The sequence below is a fragment of the Enoplosus armatus genome, chromosome 18 (assembly GCF_043641665.1).
Source record: "Enoplosus armatus isolate fEnoArm2 chromosome 18, fEnoArm2.hap1, whole genome shotgun sequence".
NCBI lineage: Eukaryota > Metazoa > Chordata > Actinopteri > Centrarchiformes > Enoplosidae > Enoplosus > Enoplosus armatus.
In genome coordinates, this window is record NC_092197.1 from 11,865,480 (window position 1) to 11,884,137 (window position 18,658).

The 18,658-nt window shown below is 39.5% G+C and overlaps 2 protein-coding genes across 2 annotated transcripts; one reads left to right on the forward strand and one right to left on the reverse strand.

Annotated features, from left to right (window-relative positions):
* Positions 1-495: 495 nt before the first annotated feature.
* On the reverse strand, positions 496-6,082 carry ndufa8 (NADH:ubiquinone oxidoreductase subunit A8). Its single transcript, XM_070924773.1, has 4 exons — positions 5,895-6,082; positions 4,522-4,685; positions 2,100-2,265; positions 496-902 (listed from the first exon to the last, which is right to left on the reverse strand). The coding sequence occupies exons 1-4, from the start codon at positions 5,943-5,945 to the stop codon at positions 765-767; spliced, it is 519 nt and encodes a 172-aa protein (XP_070780874.1). The 5' UTR covers positions 5,946-6,082; the 3' UTR covers positions 496-764.
* Positions 6,083-6,133: 51 nt separating this feature from the next.
* Positions 6,134-16,523, forward strand: morn5 (MORN repeat containing 5). The gene is made up of 6 exons (XM_070925097.1): positions 6,134-6,210; positions 6,403-6,476; positions 6,612-6,759; positions 9,254-9,365; positions 9,762-9,893; positions 16,393-16,523. The coding sequence occupies exons 2-6, from the start codon at positions 6,430-6,432 to the stop codon at positions 16,521-16,523; spliced, it is 570 nt and encodes a 189-aa protein (XP_070781198.1). The 5' UTR covers positions 6,134-6,210; positions 6,403-6,429.
* The last annotated feature ends 2,135 nt before the right edge of the window (positions 16,524-18,658 follow it).

The window sequence follows — 18,658 nt, forward strand, 5'->3', positions numbered from 1 at the left end:
TCAGTGATACGCGAGTGTGTGTGTGTGTATTGGCACAGTCCACTATGTTCCACACGCCAGCATGCCTTTGTATTGGCTTCTCATCTCCTTCCATTCAAAAGGTCATGAGCAGGCGTGTGCATTCGCACGTGTGCCGGCAGCACTAACATACTTTACTGAGCATCTCCGAAATGACTCCTCCAGTCTTCTTCCAGTCCACGTCAGAGGCAGGAAGTGAGCGGGGAGAAAAGGAGGAAGCAGAAGCAGCTCTCTCTGGCTGCAGGTAGTGACCCTCAACCTTGACCTCCAACCTCACCCTCCATCAGTCTGACAAAACACACTCTGACAAAACACAGATGTGCAAACACGGTGGTGTTGCCTATAATCTGCTGATATTGAAGGAACTCTGTCTGGCAATGTAAGGTCTTTAAGTAGCTGAAACATCTTTTAATTGTGTCTTAAGGAAACTGAATCTTTAATAGATGTAAACTTAAATAAAGACATTAGAATTCAGAATTATAATTTATCTCTTTATTATTTGACAACAATAATAACAGCATGTTGTATTTGTGAACTCATTACATTTACACAGGTGGTCAGGAAAGCTGTATGGATTCATGGTCTTCATCATCCATCCCTCCTTTATCAAACTGTTAAATGACGCAGGAGGTACAGCTAATGAAGAGACTGTTAGGACATGAGCCCTGTCCAAAACCAGTATCATAGTCTAGCTGTTTTGGACAGAGCCCATGGCTTTGGAAGGTGACCGACTTTCTGGAGCTGCCTCACCAGTTCCAGAAGAATAACCTGCTGCCATGTTTGGAAGGCTCCAGTTTACCCTCGATGACTGGGTTGGGCTCAGGACGTGGTCTAGAATGGTAGGGGTTGTCAGGGAGGGGCCGCGGGGTCGACACTTTGGTCACCTACGAAAGAAAGGGAACACGCCATGACTTGTCAGACATACACAGTGTAAACACATCGATGTAACAGTGTCCTGCAAGGATGTTTTGGTGGACATGCTCAGTTTTAGCGACGGAGTGTTTTAAATGGTTTGATTCTTCCTGAAACACAACAAATACCTTATATGTTAGGGAATTGTACAACATGTATATTGTGTCAATATCTGACTAAAAATCTATTGTTTGATGTCTGGTAAAACCTGTGAGAGATCTAATAATCGAAGAAAGAGCAAACAGACCGTTTATATTTGCAGAGCAGGGTTTAAAAAACACTAAATTATCTAATCAATAAAACACCTAGTGTAGTTTTTTCTTGGATGAAACCCTGCATATCCTTTACACCACACACCCCAGAGATTTATGCACATAGGTCGACATTCCTCCTATAGTCTATAACCTTGTCTATTTCCTCCATTCTCCTAAACCTCTTGCAGCTCTTCCCTTACATCATGATTTACATCCCCTCTCCTGCTTCTTCCCTCCTTTGCACTTTCTGTATGACTTCTGGTTCAGGTCTGTCTTTCCTTTACTCTCTCCCTCACACGCTCTCGTCTTTCTCCAAGACCGGATATGTCCTGGCCTGAATGGGCAACTCTCTTTCCTCTCAACCGCCTTCCAAAGTTAAGTTTACTCCCACCATCTCAAACATAAGTAAAGTCTTTCATCTGTTATATAGCTGAGCAACCAGAGAAACAGCCAGTGTGCAGACAGTCAACCTGAACATTTTTCATAGTAATCTGAAGTCATATTTCTGTTATTTTGTTTCCCTGCTCATGTGATTTGATTCCATGAACAACAGCTCCGCCTGGCAAGTGCAAAAGGGCCAAAAAGTTGATTACAGCCATTCACAGATTCCCAGGTTGGCGCAAGTCTTGTTTCAAAGACCACATAAATAAATGTCCAAAAAGCTATTGTCAAGATCAGTTTCTGGTCTGCTGCTACCTAATTAGTGTTCGCAAGCGAGTTATGCAAGCCCCTTAAAAATGGCAATTTTATGAAAAAAAACCCAAAGCAACATAAAATACATGATTTGCCTGCTCAAAACTGTAGCTGAATGAGACTACCACGCAGATGCAATCAGAGGCTCTTGCACAGCCCACAATCAGCAAGAATAGAGCCCATCAACCGAGCTGCTCACATTGTGAATGCACAAGTTCTCACCTTAGAAAGGTCTCCCAGCTCAGGTCTCTCCCAACCCAGCTTATCAAGGACACAGCTGTCGAAGGTTTGCTGCTGCTTGCGGCAACGGCGCAATTCTCCCAAGTTTGAATAATCCAGACAGGTCCAGTACTCCGTGAAGGACTCGGCACAGTTTCCCTTGATTTGCCTACATGGAACAGTCCAAACAGATATTTGAATTAGAATCAAATATGCAACAGCAAGATTAAAATAGTCCAAAGAATCTGATTGCTATGCATGAGCTGAAACTTGCCTCCTCAAAAATGCTTAAAAATATATATTTAAAGAGATAAAGTCACTCGGAAGGAACAAAACTGATATTTAAAAATGTATATAACAGAGTTGAAGCTTTTTTTCTAAATAAATCACAGTTCATTCTATGTGCCGCTCAGATTCAAAATTCACACACAACCATGCCAAGAACTTTCATTATATTGTGATTTATGACTTGTCAGTTTCCACTAGTCAAAATATTTCAGAGGTTTTCACAATAAGAAGTATCAGAACTGGTCATGTGAATGAAGTGTTGCTAAAGGTGTCTGGAAGCTGCCAGAAACACAAGAATCAAACCAGGTCCCCAGTGCAATTACAACTTTTCTCAAATCTGTCCTCATTATAATAATTACTGGTTTTGCTCTTTCACAGTAACTCTCAGTTTATCTTTGAGGTCAGAGTGTCGGTTGTTTGTTTCGGCTTTAGAATTAGAGGTCATGTGTTTTTTTGAGAACCAGAAGCACAATCTGTTTGAGACACAAAGCACCTTAGTTACTGCATGGGCATCAGGGTATAACCAAAGCTCAGTCTAAAACTTTCAGTAAACACAGACGCAGCAGTTAAGAGTGAAAAACCCCAGACCACTTCCTCAAACAGCCCCAAAGGGCAGTTTTATAGACACAATAAACTCTCTACTTATTCTTGTTTTAAAATTAACAACCTTTTTACTACTGGTCATTGTTTTAAAAAAACGTAACACAGAAAAATGACATAAAAGGTCTACATCATACCTTAGCCACCACTAGTTTATTTCAAGATAACAAGCGTTTATGGAGCATTTGGAGAAAAGGTTGACTCTTATTCTATGGCCAAAAAAACTTTTTTAGATTTTTATGAAATGAAAAATATAAAGTTAAATGAAGATAATAAATCAAAAAGCTTTGCAGGGATAAATACTGACTCGACAAGACAATACAAATGATCCAAAAACACAGACAGCTGTGAGATTACTACTCTGACAAAGTACAATGGAAAATATCTTTAGAGACATCTGGCAACATCGCAAGAAAGTTCGACCAAAAATCTGCTGTGGGCATTTTTGCTTTCTTAAAAATCCAGTTTTGTCATTGCATGAAGCATAAACTCACCAGACGTCCTTTACCATCATACTCTCACACTTTTGTGGTTTTGGTTCTACCCACAGCCTTACCCCACTGGGCCGGGTTTCATTCTTGTGTTTACGTGTGGAAAAATGCCTTTACCTTCCTTTTATTTTTATTTTTTTCCTGGAGCTTTCATATTATGTTCACAGAAAAATATTTCAGTTGTCTGCAAATTAACCACATAACTTTCCCTCCATTAAGACACACTTTGGAATATTTAGGACACCATATGCACCATTTACACCCAGAATTTCTTAAACATCAGAAAATCTAATCTTATTCCACTTCTCACCACTTCAGTGCACTCAGCAGTAACAGTGCATGGAAATTCCTGGAGGACTAATGTGTTACAAACATCTGTCTGGTTTGGACCAGAATTAACAAGTTATCTAAAACCCCACTCTTCTTTTTCTGTAAAATCTCATTATTCACCTCCATCCCAGATGCTGTAATTGTCGCCAACTTTTTCTCTAATACCCTTACATCAGTGTTCAATTGAAAATCATTCTACTTGACGAGGGAGGACTGGCATAAACATCCCACTTCCACCAAAAGGCAATGGAATGGAAATCTTATTATCGGGTATTGTCAAGTTACAGAATAAGAAGCCAGATATCCCAACTCTGAAACAACTGTAACCACTGGAAGAACAACGGTCCAACAGCAGTATGTGTGACCTCAGAGAACATTTTCTACCCACATGTCCATCACAGAGGAAGAAATGCAAAAACTCTTGGCCGCAAACCTCTTTTGACCAGGGTTTAACATGGACTTTCAAACTCTCTGGTTGATGCACTCTCCAGCTGGCTCCAGACTTCACCCACATCTTCACTCACTCGCTGATCACAACCCCTCATTCAGTTTTGTAGATGACATGTATATATTCTGTCCAATCACCAGGTTTCTAGTCTATTCACTGTTATCTACATGTCTGATTAATAAACAATTTTTTTGCATCAAATCTCTAGAAAAAAAAGACAATAAAACATTTGGCACCAAAAAGATTGAAAACCCTGGGTGTGAGTTACCTGAAGAAGTTGAGTGCACACTCGTTGACTTTCCTCCCTTCTTCGAGACACTTTCTGGGGTCCTTCTCCTCCCAGCGGCAGAGCATGAACTCCTTGTTGGATTTGTCACACTGGGAGCCATAATGGTGGGCAGCAGCCTTCAGCACTGCAGATGACACATTGATCTGCACAGAAACAGGGAGAGACACAAAGAAAACAATGAGACTGGATAAAATGATTATTAATTACCAAATAATAAATACACTAAGACATAATTTAATTCTTTTATTTTTGTGTAGCCTGGCACTTTATTATTTGTGACACCCATTAAAAGAACTGAAATGTGTTTGATCGAAGATTACGGATCAATTTAATATTCATCCAGTGCAGAGACAGGACCAGTGTATGTGGAGCCGAACTGGGAGCAGCTGGAAACTGCTAGGCTGGCTCCAATAGTGAAAAATACACCTTTCAAACACTCCCAAATTGTCATATTTAGCCTACATGTTGTATAGTGTTTACTAAACTTGTATATTAAAAAATGAATCTATGAATAGACTTTGTGATTTGTGAGGCAGCTATGAGGTGTGGCGTTGTCAGGTGAGTGGGTAGTGTTCATCTCTAATGGTACCTTCACCTCAGAAATGATAGCAATGTTTTACAGAATTCATACTGTACTACCTTTATGATTTTTCTTTATAAAAAATAAAAACAAGTTGTAAGGCAATACGACAACTGGTTATATTAAAAATATAAAATAGCAGTATGGAGTCGGTAGTGGGGAGGTAAAGACATTCTGCATTACAGTGTGCAATTCTAAAATTATTTATCTTACTTATAGCTGCATGCATATCGTTTATTAGATCATTGATGCTGCCATATTTGTGTTGGAAAGCTATTAGCTGCTGCCAGCTCACACCTGACTTCCAAGGACAAGTTCAATGTGCTAAATAACACTGCTGCTGACATAAACCGACCAGAGATCTGTTTTGGGGTAGCCGTTGTAAAGCTACTGTCACCACAAGGATAAACAGAAGAGACACTGCGGACTACGGAGAGTGCTATACAAAGTTCAGGATGGTTAACGGTCAATGGTTTCCTGCATATTGTGACTCTCTGACGCTATATAATGTTGCCATGGTTGATATCACAAAGAGGCCAGAATATTCACGTCAATTGCATTCGGAAGTATCTCGCTGGCGGATCTATGATCAATCCAGGTTAGCTAACAAACTTTCACCACTGTAAGGCAAATAACGCCAGTAGAAAAAGTTATAAGCTAACTTACTGAGCATATATTAAACCATACAGCAGCTAGCCTCAGCTAGCTAGTTAGCTAGCATGCTCTGTCTTACTATGATTTTCATTCAAGCTAAACAATAACCGCTGCTCACCTCATCCACATTTAGTTCCTGCACCGAGGGAACTTCCAGTGTTGTTGGCATGGCGGTGTCTCTGTACAATAAAACAAACGCAGAAAATCAAATACCGCTCCTGAAAAACATTCAAGGTCCTCGTCTGGCTCCAGGACGAGCGACGAGGCCGCGAAGAAGGTCAGTTTGGTGTACTGTGCCTACTGCTGTTGCTGTCAACTGGGCGGCGCGTTCTGATGACGCGATTGAGCGCGACCAAATCCGGAGCCGTTGCCGCATGCGCACTTAAGGAATTGTAAAAAGAAGACTTTAAATTAGATGTTATTTGTTTTGTCAGGTTTGATTTCGAAATTGTTAAAATTATAATAATTGTGGCAAACGAGCTACTGCTCTTCATGTTGAGCAGTTTAATCTGTAGCCTCTTGCTCAGGCGCTTTGTCGTTGTGTTGCCATGGTAACTGCACCTTGCCGTTGTGTAGTCTCGATATTAAACATATGGTTTGTATGCTTGTTTTTTTATTTTGAGAAGAAAGGGCGCTAGCAAGTCATTGCATTAATGGAGCTCGTCGGAAGCAGTTATAAAGGAGATACAAAAAATGGCAGGTAAATGAATATAAGAATAAGTATAAGACAGCAGGATATACACAACCGAATTAATAAAATCACTCTGTTGATTAAAGTTAGCCACCTATAAAAAGCAAAAGTTAACACTGTGTGACAGTCTCGTGTCTCCCTCAGGATGGATGGAAAGGGGGAGTACAACTTTCCCACAGAGACCAAGTATGTGGGAGAGATGAAAGATGGGATGTTCCACGGCAAAGGAGTGCTACACTTTCCAAATGGAAGTAAATATGAGGCCACCTGGGAAAACGGCATAGCTAAACAGGTGAGGAGATGTGTGTGTGTGTGTGTGTGTGTGTGTGTGTGTGTGTGTGTCCCTGCATGCATGTCAGAATATATGCATCCACATGCATGGCTCTGTGTGTTTCACATTGGTTATAGTTGATATTACATCTGGTCCCTTTTAGCAATCACTCACCATTATTGTCGTAGTTATTAGGTTTCTCTCCCTTTTTTCTGCATGAAGCTACAGTCCCTCCTGCTCTGATGCAATCTTTCATGGGCTTTTGCCACAACAGCGATCACTCCAATTATTATCATCATTACAGTTGCGGTTCATCTGAAATGATAGAAGCTATAAACCGTGACTAACTTTGGCTCAGACTACCCTGCACCTGCATCCATGCCAGCCCAATGAAACCTACTTCCATTCAAAACAAACCTAAACCATCCAATAAACTCAGAAATTCAAACTTCTGGCTTATAGCTCATTCTGGAACTTGCACCTCTCTCTTCAAACAATGCTTCTCAGCCTGGGGGTTGAGGATCGCGGACCTATTTATTTTTTAGTATTTTATTAACCAAATTAAACAAGCGTTTTAAAGGGTTATGATCCTTAAAGACTGTGTAAAGCAATAATAAATATGTGTTCTGAATTTGTCACACCACAGAAAAATGTGTTATTAACCACACAGCCAAACTTGAATGATTAAAAAAATCAGTTTCAAAATCATGAAAAAATAAACAGTATTCTTAGCTCTGAGATGCTGGGGACGTGTTCGCTGAAGGCATTGGTAGATAACTTTAATGTACGATTGTTCATAATATAGAATTGACAACTCAAACCCAAAGCTCTAGTGTTTATGTTGTGTTAGGGAAGGGGACATGCTCAGTATGGCTCCAGTGTGTCATCAAGCCATGATTTCAGGTCCACAGAAACAGTCTAATTCTACAATTCAGTACTACATAGTTCAGTCTGTTCACATGTGTCAAAGACTGAAGCTGGTAGACCACAGAGACAATAATTCTGTCATCATAACAGAACTAAACTCCAGCAACCGGATAACCCCCCCCCCCCCCCCCCCAACTAAAAAAAAAAACTTAACTTCAAGAAGATAAATAACTTCAGTTGATAAAACAAATATAGCAACATTGATAAAGAATGTCAACCAAATGTGTGCACACTGTTTGTATATGTGCATTTTGAGCTCAAAAACGAACCAAAAGTAAGTAAAGACAGTATGTGGCTTCTGGTGTGGCCATCACAAGTTTTCAGCAATTACTCTCTAACATGGGTGATGTGTTTGGAAACAAATCTCTCAATTTGCTTTACACAGACTTTAAAGGTTGAGATGCACTGTTTGTAAATGTATAAAAAACTCAAATTGTAGTAATATAAATGTTTTATTAGAAATCTTGTGGTTGAAGTGCAACAAACACGAAAAAGTAACCTCTCATTATGTTTGGTGCAGCTTAACAGAACTATTTTACTGAAGACATTTTGACACGTCATAGCAGGAAAAGCACAGGTGTAATTAATAACATTATTCAAGGCTGTATTCCACAGGTGTTCCATGACTCTGGTCCTGTGCATGCTGGCTCACTGATATGGTTTAATGGGACACTTTAGTGGAGCTGAAGCATCGTTAATATTATTAGTTAAACCTGTACTTTTCCTGCAATGACAAGTCTAAATATCTGCTGTGAAAAAAAGGTCGACAGAGAAAACAACGCTAAATCTATAACCTGTAACCTCAGTCAAAATTACAAATTCACCCCTTCAACGTCGGCCTCTTCTCTTTTTTTGAATTTGTATGTGATCTCCTACCAAATACACACTCCTCAAGAATCAACGTTATAAAATCAGAATTAATGCCACTTTTGTGATTGCAAATTATATTGTTGACACTGAAGTGAAAATGTTTCCATGCTTCCAAATTTAGCAAAATTACTGATCAATGTGTTTTTCATTCCCAGTGACCGTTGCATCATTCCTCAGAAAAAACATGCATACAGTGTCAGTTCACCCAAAATACCAAGACATTTATGTGTGCAGACAGTTTTGGTTTAATCTGCTGAGGTTTTGAGATATCTATCTCTAAGATTTCTGCCTTAACCCAAAGACAATGGAAGACAACTGTAATTCTTTTGTGGTGCTTAAAGCACTGAAAAGTGACATTTGAAAAACTCAACAGCAACTTATCTTTCCAGAAACCATGTCTAGGGTACGTAGGATAACCCCCAGTCCTTACTTTCACCGGAACCACTTTCTGCCAAAGAAATAGCCCCAAAGAAAACTAAACAGTGAGGTCTGTGGATTATCTTGAGTAGCATTGTTCCTGTTGTTGAGTTTTGAGTTAAAGTTTAAAATTGAAACTTGAAACTCAAATTGAAAATCTGCATGGCCGAAAACTGCCAGAGGTAAGTGGAAAATTGTGCTTTGTTTTGATTGTTTTTTCTTTGTAATTTAGCTTGAATTGACCCATTATAATTTTTGACTGAATAATGAGGATAATGTCGTCATTGTGCTTCCACACAAGGGGTCGTTTACCTTTGCTGATGGTCTGCAGTACCAGGAGGAGGACTGGGACTACTGCGATGGTTACGACAGGCGCTTCTACAGAGAGAGGTGCAGTGGACTCAGACCTGCAGGTTGGACTTCATTTATTTGCTCATGTATTCGGTCTGAAAGTGGTTTCTTTATCCCACTCCCAGACGAATACTCTCGCGTCATTTAGCTTGAAAATACAATGAACTTTGCCTAAGATGAAAATACTGTTAATACATTGAGATTGGGAGCATGTGTGAGTAAGAGGAGTAACACCCAAAGCCATTAACTTGACAAGCATATGTTCTACAGACCAAAAAACAAACAAAAAAAAAGCTGTTTAGTGTGGTCATGAATTCACTTTTCTGTATTGTTGTACTGAATGCCTGTATCACAAAGCAGCATAACTTAGCTGGCTTGATATGTTATCACTTGTGTTAGTAGTTGTAAATAACAGGAAGACTGTCGTTCAATACGGAACAACTGTTCTGTTCATGCAGGAGAATCTCAGCTAACTGATCTGCATCCGCCACGTGTCATCCCTGATGGACGTTATGATTGTGGAGATGGTTTCTATGACCCCAATACCAGAGTCATCACTTCCTACACTGGCAGATTCCTCAGGAACGCAGGTGCGACAGAAAATATCCTGTTATTTTCACAGCTGTAGCCCTGTGACACCAAAGATGACTGGCCCATAGACGATGTGTACATGCAACCCCTTACTTTGATTCATAATGATAATCCATTTCTACTAAATAATGGATGCCTTCCAACTTGGACATATATTTTGTGAACTATGTACTTAGTGTGAGGTGAACAAAAGGAGGTATTATTTGCTGCAGTCGACAACCCAGATATAAAGCAGGGATCACAACATCTCTATCATAATCAAAATCTTACCCCCTTTTCTTGCTGCTTATTTCACTCTAGTTCGTGCACATTTTCTTTCCACCAATTTAATGCTAAATTGACTCCATCTGAGTGTTGGTTATTATCCAGGCATCTTTGTGCCTGTTGTGCCAAGAAAAATCTGAAAGATTAAAGTCAAGAGCAAACACAAATTTCCATTTAAAATACATTATACAAAGTTTTATGTCCAATGAAGCACCTTGTCAGTGATAGATTGCTGTATGTTGAATGTATTTATATAATGGCTTAATAATACAGTGCTGCTTGTTTGCATAATTGATCAAAATTCCAGTAATCATGTGTGCTTGAGTGATCTCTTAAAATGGCAAATATATAGAGATAAACAGGCACACAGCTCTATGATAAAGTGGGAGACGTAATGCTTTGTTTGTTGTTTGTTTGTTGTTTGTCTATCAGAAGTACAGGCAACATAATACACAAATTAAATAGTTCAAGTGACTCCAGACAGATACTGTTCCAGTTCCTTAGACTTTTAAATGTTCCAGTTGTTTTTTGAAATAGCTGAATTCAATGAAAGAAATTCCCACAGGCTTATACCTCAATAAGATTCAGCCAAATTAGTACTGAGGGACTCATTGCTGCCGTCTTGTTGTACAAGATAGTAGCTCCATGTAAAATTATGTCTACTTTTCAACAACTCAGGAAAAAGCCTTTCTGAAAATACTTTGAAACATACTAAAGCTCTTGTATTGAATTTGTTTCAGGCAGGACCCTTTGTCTTCGCCCATTTTTATAATTGCGCCTCTGAGAGCATACAGTGTGGCCATATGGGAAGATGTTGATAAGAATGAACCTATGCACTGATGTTAAATGGATTATCCCTGGATTCTCTTGATGGAAGATTATTGCTACAAGTCATCTGATAAGCACGCTTCTATAGGCTATAGCAGTCATTTCAAAAGTTTCTTTTCTTTTGTTATTTGTCAAAAGTGGAAAATTCAAGACACATTTTTCCACTGAACGAGTGCCCAGTTTTGGAAGTTCTGATTTGAAGTGAATGCGGTCTGTCAGGTGTCCAGACAGGAATTCCCAAATTCTGACATCCTCTGCTCGTCATGTCTCCCATGATTTTACATCACTAGACGATGTTGTGAATTAGGCAGTGGGCTATGAATGCAGTTTATAAATACATAGCTTTTGGCTAACTTAAGTTAGGGTTTTATTTCTGTGCAGAAAGGACAGTACCATTTTTATTGGACATGTACTGTACAACACCTAAACACAGCTTTAATCGCACGTGCATGCATGGGGATGTTCAGTCCTGCAGGACTCTTGTAACTTCACAGAATCTGATTTATTTTGTATGTGAATTCGATTGACTGTTTTTAACCTTTAGTGTGGCAAGATGTGGTTCCTGGCAGAAGTTAAGGTATGACTCACAAGGTCCCTAAGGTAAATGTATTTTTGGGCAGAATATTTTGTATTCAGATGAGCTACTTGCAACATAATACAGATTAGTTCCACAAGCGCACAAATCTCATATACATATGTGTAGATCCACATCCTAGCCAGATGTCATCAGCATGTGTTAGGAGACAAAAATATGTTTTGCGATTCTTTCCTTGATGCCGGTTGTTCATCATCATTATAGCTCTGGTATTGATCAGTGGAGAGATAGAGAGGAGGAGAACAAGAGAGCATGAGAAGGAAAGATTGTTTTGGAGATGAAAAAGGAACTGAGCATTTTCCAACAATACTCTGACTCTCTGTTTTGATTTAAGTAAATATAGAGTCAAACAGGAACTATTTAATTGGTGTGCCTTTTTATGGCAGTGTTTATGTGCAAGTGTGTGGAGGGATGTGTTGTGTATATGTGGCTTGTGCTATGTCACATACACTACTTATGCCTGTGTGCTCCCCCTCGTCTTGGTATACAATTCTTGAGAGGAATGCTCCTGTATCCTGTATGGATTTAGTTTTCAGCCCTGGGAGGTGAAGGCACATTTGTCAGAGTGGGTGTGAAGACAGAATTTATTGCCTCATGGCTTCCGCCCAGGATGAGGACTGCGAGGATGATGGGACACAGGGAAGACCCACCCTCCCAGAGGGGACGTTTTGCTTGTAGCAAGGAAAGAGGAAGGAGCTCCCCATGTAGCCGTTACAACTGGTGGATGTAAGACGAGGAAGAACTGAGTCAGTGAAGACAAAGCCTCATATCTAGAAAAGATGCAAAGATGATGCATATGGAACTGGTTTTAAGTACAGATGATTCAAGTTTTACCCCCTTGAACTGAACGTCGTTGCTAGGAAATATCAGGCTAAACTTTACTTACTGGACAAAACTGACCTATTGCAAAGTCTTGCCCTCCTTAGTTACTGTTGCTAACAAACAGTCCTTCTTGGTATAGTGCCAAGTTGCAAAACAATAGGGTCTGTTGCTAATATTCCCCAAGAGGTTAAAGATTATTTTTGGAGTTGAACAGATTTCTTGTCATCAAGGAGCTGCCGATACGCCTGCATGTATGTCAAGAACACTGGTACACCATGTAGAAATGTAGGATGATAGAGGAACTGGAGGGTGGTGAGAGGAAGTGTGTCAGTTGGGATTAAGTGGGAACCTCAACCTCTCAACAGTGATCCATGCTATACTGATCCTGTTTTTACATTACCTTGTACAATTACTTCTAAACTTAAGGCTAATAATTTATGATTTCACAAACGGTCCACTCAGCAAGTCCTGCAAAAACACATTTCACTTTAGTCCAGGACCAGGAAGCATTTACATGGATTAGAGTCGTCATCACTGGGCGTTGACCAAAATTACTCTACGGAAAAGTGGGAGCAGTGTTTTTAACCGGTAGATGATGACAAGTGCCTGACATTGGTTGTTGCTTCCTGTTGTCTTGTTTAGGAGATAATTGCCTTGAAAAACATTTAAAGAAAAAAAGCCATTCACACAAAATCACGCTTTATTTCATATCTACAATATCAGGTTCAAGTAGCTGCTCATTGGGGTCTACAGCCTTGGAGAGGCAGGGAGCGGAGTCATCATCCAGACTTTGTTTCCAGCTGATGTTCTTCATCACAGCAATTAGTCATTACACTGCAGTTTTTTCTCTCCAACTCATCTCTCACTAGGTGACTAAATCAGGGAACCTGAAAAGAAGAATAAGACATGTCAGTGCACTGCACACTACTTGTTAAGTAGCATGAGCTGGCACACTTTTCCATCATTGTCCTCTCATTTTAAAGTTGACCTGTGCAGCTGATGGTAATTTGGATGTTGATTATTTGTCATGTGGTGCACTAAACACTTGTGCAAGTATTTTATTGCAAAACCTCAATGCTGGCAAACTTCAGGTGTTTTTCCTCTGAGTGAAGATGATTTGGGATGGCTTACTGGTGAGGAGTTTCATCCATTTGTTTGTTTTGCTGATAACGGAGGAAGAAATTTAGATTGTGTATATAATAAACAAATAAACCAAACTGCATATGACTTCCATACATTTTAAAACACTGCTTGTGTAATGAAGTTCAATCAGATTTGAATTAGGATTTTTGTTTTGCTGAAATTTTTATTTGCATTTTTATTGTGACATGAGATCATTACAACAAACATGTGCTACCACTTACTGCCACCTCACTGTCGTAGTTAAACAGCCCAGCGTAGATAAAGCAAACAGACTGCAACACAATGAAATGATTACGGTTAAATCTGAAACACAAATCGCATAGCAAACAACTCAAAGGTTATTTTTAATCCGCTTTCCCCCCCAAACTTCCAGAGACACATAATTGGATTTAATTTGTCATTGCTGATGAAGATTGTTACTTAAGTTTGAAGGAACAACATTTGCATTACACTACATAACTGCAATTAAAACAGTACGAGGGGAAAGGCACATAGGCCACATCTGCACAATCAAATCTCCACCACTGACTGATTGAGCGTGTTCTGTTTATTACAAACAAACACACACGGTCAGTTGTGTATATTCTCTCTTGGCAACAGGCGGCAACAGGCAGCAACACTGCAGCGCTGCAGGAGGCAGCAGCAGCTCCAGCAGGGGCCATGTGTTGCCATATTGTTTGTAGCACTTTCCTGTTTCTGGAATAACCACTTCCCTGAAAGTCCACACAGTAAGAGTTCCACACTGAAAACATTCCACTGCCAAGGAAAACACCTCTGGTGACCAAACCGCGGCCCCTCCCTTTGTCCCCGTCCAGCCGAGGTGTTTCACAGACAGATAAAAATCAGCCGGGGCTCTGGGGAGTGGAACATATCCTCACGCTGCCTTTTCCTAAAACTCTCATTTTTCATCCATCTTTGAGACAACAAAAAAAAACATAAAACAGGATTCACATGTTAATCCCGTGAGCTGTGACAGAGATGGATTAAAAGTTTTAAGAGATCAGTATCTCTTTCAAAGCCAGAAAGCCGATGCTGTTTTTCTGACGTCATAAAGACACAAAACCGAGGGCTGCTCAGTTTGCAGTGAATTGGAGACAGATGACTTATGTGTGCATTTGAATGTTTATTTGAGCTTTCACTTCTAGATAAGTTTGATTTTACTGTGGTGCCTCCACTTGAAAACCACAAAATGTGCATATACGTATTTATACATTAGCACATATGACCCTGAATCCACTAAGTTGAGGTCCTCGTCACTGTCTGTGGACCACGTTCAGAATTTGTCTCTTGACGTCACAGCTCTGTTTCTGTGAATGCAACACCATCTTTATTTCACTAGCAAATCCAGCAGAATGCAATAATCTCTTATGCAAATCGCTTCAAGAAAACTGATTTTTGCTTTTGCTAATTAAGCCAGTGTGTGTCTTTGTGTGTGTGTGTGTGTGTGCGTCAAGTCACAACCATTAGGCTGGAAGGAAACACTTTTCCCTCTGAGTGTATTTTAAGGATTAAGATAAACAGACTTTAACAAGGTGCCATTATCGCTTCCACACACTCACTCTCTCTCTCCTGTGTACTTTGCACAAAAGGTCGTCCATGCAGATTGTTACAGTCAGAAGGATGTCAGGCAAAAAACAAACGTTTCATAAACGTCTGTGTAGTGTGCTGCACTTCACTGAAGATTAGGTGATGACACAGGCAAAAGTTTTCCGAGTTTATTATTTTATTTCTTTTATTATTGGTCTAACTGCAATATCCCAATTCACAGAAATGAGGAAAAGCTTCATTAGGTTAGGTTAAATGTATTAACTTATAAATTACAAATGTCCTGCTGTCCTTAGATTGCAGGAAATTACCTAGATATACCAGCCACCTGTACCAATTACATAAGACTTAAATCTTGAGATAAACGCTGCTATACAATCTCAAGAGGGCAGAATTACAGCAAATATGAAAATGTCCCAATCTAATTCTCATTAAAGCAGGTTGCGGTTTGTGGCTAATTGAGGTCAGTCTGAACGTAACGACGCAGCGACGTATAGGCTTCAATAATTACCTATTTCACTCACGACTGGTGTCACAAAGACGAGTGAAAATGTTTGCGTGGCAGCTGTCCGCGTGTCCGATACGTTCAATTGACCTCCCGATCAGAACAGGTAGAAAGGAGAGAGAAAGAGAGGAGTGGGTGTTTTATACTTGAAGTGGCTGTTAGTGTTGACGCCCATCGCTGGCAATTACACACAATCAGACCGAGAGCTGCAGACCTGCTCCTCCGTACAATGGAGCCCCGCGCGCAGTGGAACCTGCGGGTGAGGCCCGCGAGCTGCTCAAGTGCGTGCAGCTGCGGGCGCTCCAGAGAAAGCTCACTTCCCCTGCAATTTGCTACTCATTTCAGTTTTGACAATGAAAAACTGGTTTATTATCAGCTCCTCTGGCAGTCGTTTGGGTTTAAAAAAAACTGGCGACCGTTTTGGGGGTTATTATTTATTGGTGTCTGAAGTGGCTCTGAGAAGTTATTTTCTCTTAATTGTCAGGCTTATCTTGATTTGACAAATTTACCCGAGACTTGAATGGCACTTCACTGTCGCAGCCTCACGCGCAAAGTGACCTGTGGTTTAATTATGCAGGTTACTGGTTATTAGAGATCTGATTTGAACGCTTTAAGTGAGATCAACAAAATGAATGCAGCTCCTCGCTGTGCACACTTGAATCTGCGGTTTGTATTTTTTCTTCTTTTATCATAGGTCAGACGTTCAGAACGAAACACGATTTACTTTTGCTCCAGACTTTGTTTCCAATACTATGAACAACGTTTCTAATCATTTCAAATGAAATCTTTCTAACAGATGACTCCGAACATGAGTGGATTGTCCGGACCTGTCGCAAAGCCTGGGATCAGGTTTCTGGCGTTGAGCCTGAAAAGTCTGTTGCAGCCAGACCTGAAGAGACCATCAATCTCAACCGATACATCTCTTAAAACTCTTCCATTTTTTAGCATTTTATTAGTAAGTATTTAAAACGATAGGAAATGTAATTTTCTGTCCTGTATTATGTCTCATATGGAGAGATGTGAATGAAAAGCAACTCGTTATATTTATATTGTCTCTTTTTCTGTTGTGATTTGTTTTCCTTTTTTTAATCCTTAGTAGGTCTTTCATTCAGTTTGATTAAATTAACAGTGATCATTTTAAATGTACTGTATGTTTTGAGGTTAGTTGTGCAAACATACTATATTTATTTGAACTCCATCTGATGTCACAGACATGTCTACCAATCAGAAGCATTTACTCTGACTGACTTACTTTTCACAGGGTGAAAAGTCCATTAAAAAAGAACTCTTTCCAATCCCTGAAATGAAATTGATTCGGCAAAACAACGGCTTTCATGGATTTCTGTTTGTTCAACATAATACACCCTTGGTGTCTCACACAGAAGTATAGCGGGTGGTAGGACCCAGTTCTGATGCAGTTTTTATCCCAGATAGGAAGGTTTTTGGGCTATATCTCTAACATGCTCATTCAAATCCTGACAATGAGATAATGATGATGTTCACATGGAAGTATGACATTCATAGTCTACGTGTCATTAAACAAGATAGTATATATTTAGGCTTCATGCCGCAGTAGGTCAGCAATGAAAAGTTCAATAATCAGCGTCATATTTAAAACTAAATGTATGAGATTAGCATGCATGATCTTCAATACAAAATATTCCAAATGATATCTATTGCTGATGGGCAGGTAATGTTAACAGGGCACAGTTCTGTTGTGTGAGGGGCATGTACCCATTAAAGACCAAACTACTCTTTAAATTATAATCACCTTAAACGTTAGCCCCTCATTCACTTAAACAACTTCACAAGAAGAAAAATAAAATGCATGAATAAAATTAATAAGACATCAAGTCTTTTAAGGGCAGCAGGGGAATCTTTCCTAGGATGCACCCTTCCTTCTTTATGGCAAACACACACACAAACTAGGATGTACACAACTATCCACATAAATAAGAGCAAATACGTGCACCCACAACCAAAGACCTACATATGTACCAAAGCACAAGAAGCAAGAGACGGTAAAACATTATGCTTAATTATATAAACACATAAAAGATACAGTTACGTCATTTATTTATTATATTTGTATGTTTATCATTTGAATCCAGTTAAGCCTAATTTAATGTGTGCCCAGTTTTCTTTGCTTTGTGCTGCACATGTTGTTTGGGGAAATAAAAATGAATTATTGCTCCATTAATTTATCCTCCAAAAATGATCCAAAACCACAAAAATATCACATTCTATTTTATTGCATTTTAGTACACAAAACATTTATGATGCACAGTCTATCAAATAAACTTTTTTGTTTCATTTCATGTTTTTTAACAAAACAAAACAATTTCAGAGGGGGGGAAAAGTGCTTTACAGGGATTTACCATCTCAATAAATACAAGGACATTGAGGTCTTGTTGGATCCTGTTCTTCACACAATGGCCATGGCACTAAAATACAGATGCACACTCTCTACCCCTGCCAATACACACACACACTCACACACACAGAGAAACACACACACACGCACACACACACACACACGTACAACCCCAGTCTGTTTCATATTGTCCATATTGTACCAATACACCAACACTCCGTTTCCCTCCTGGTGCGAAAGACGCACACTCAGAGGCTGAACAAGCAACCTTTAGAAATTATAAATTACTGACAATACACTTGTTTGGAAATATGAAAATGTAACTTGTAACACGTCAGATTTTGTAGGAATGTGTAGTTTGTCGAGTATGCTCATCTTAGACTTTTAATTTCTCTGGCAGTTTAAAGAAATGTAACAGGATCGTGGTGGTTTAAAAACAGTTAGCTGCTGCTTCTCATGTTACAGCCATCATTTAATAATACACAAGCCCAGACAGTGTGCTTTATGGTTTTCCTTCATGATAAACAGTCTAGATGCTGTCTGTGGACTTATTTTGTGATTTAAAATCCTTGTAATTTGTTCTACACAGTAAAATTAAAAAGCTCCCAAATCTTTGTTTAGTGATGAATTACAGGTTGGACTTTTAATTAGCCAATTCACTGCTGTGAACAACTACAGTTTCTTTTAG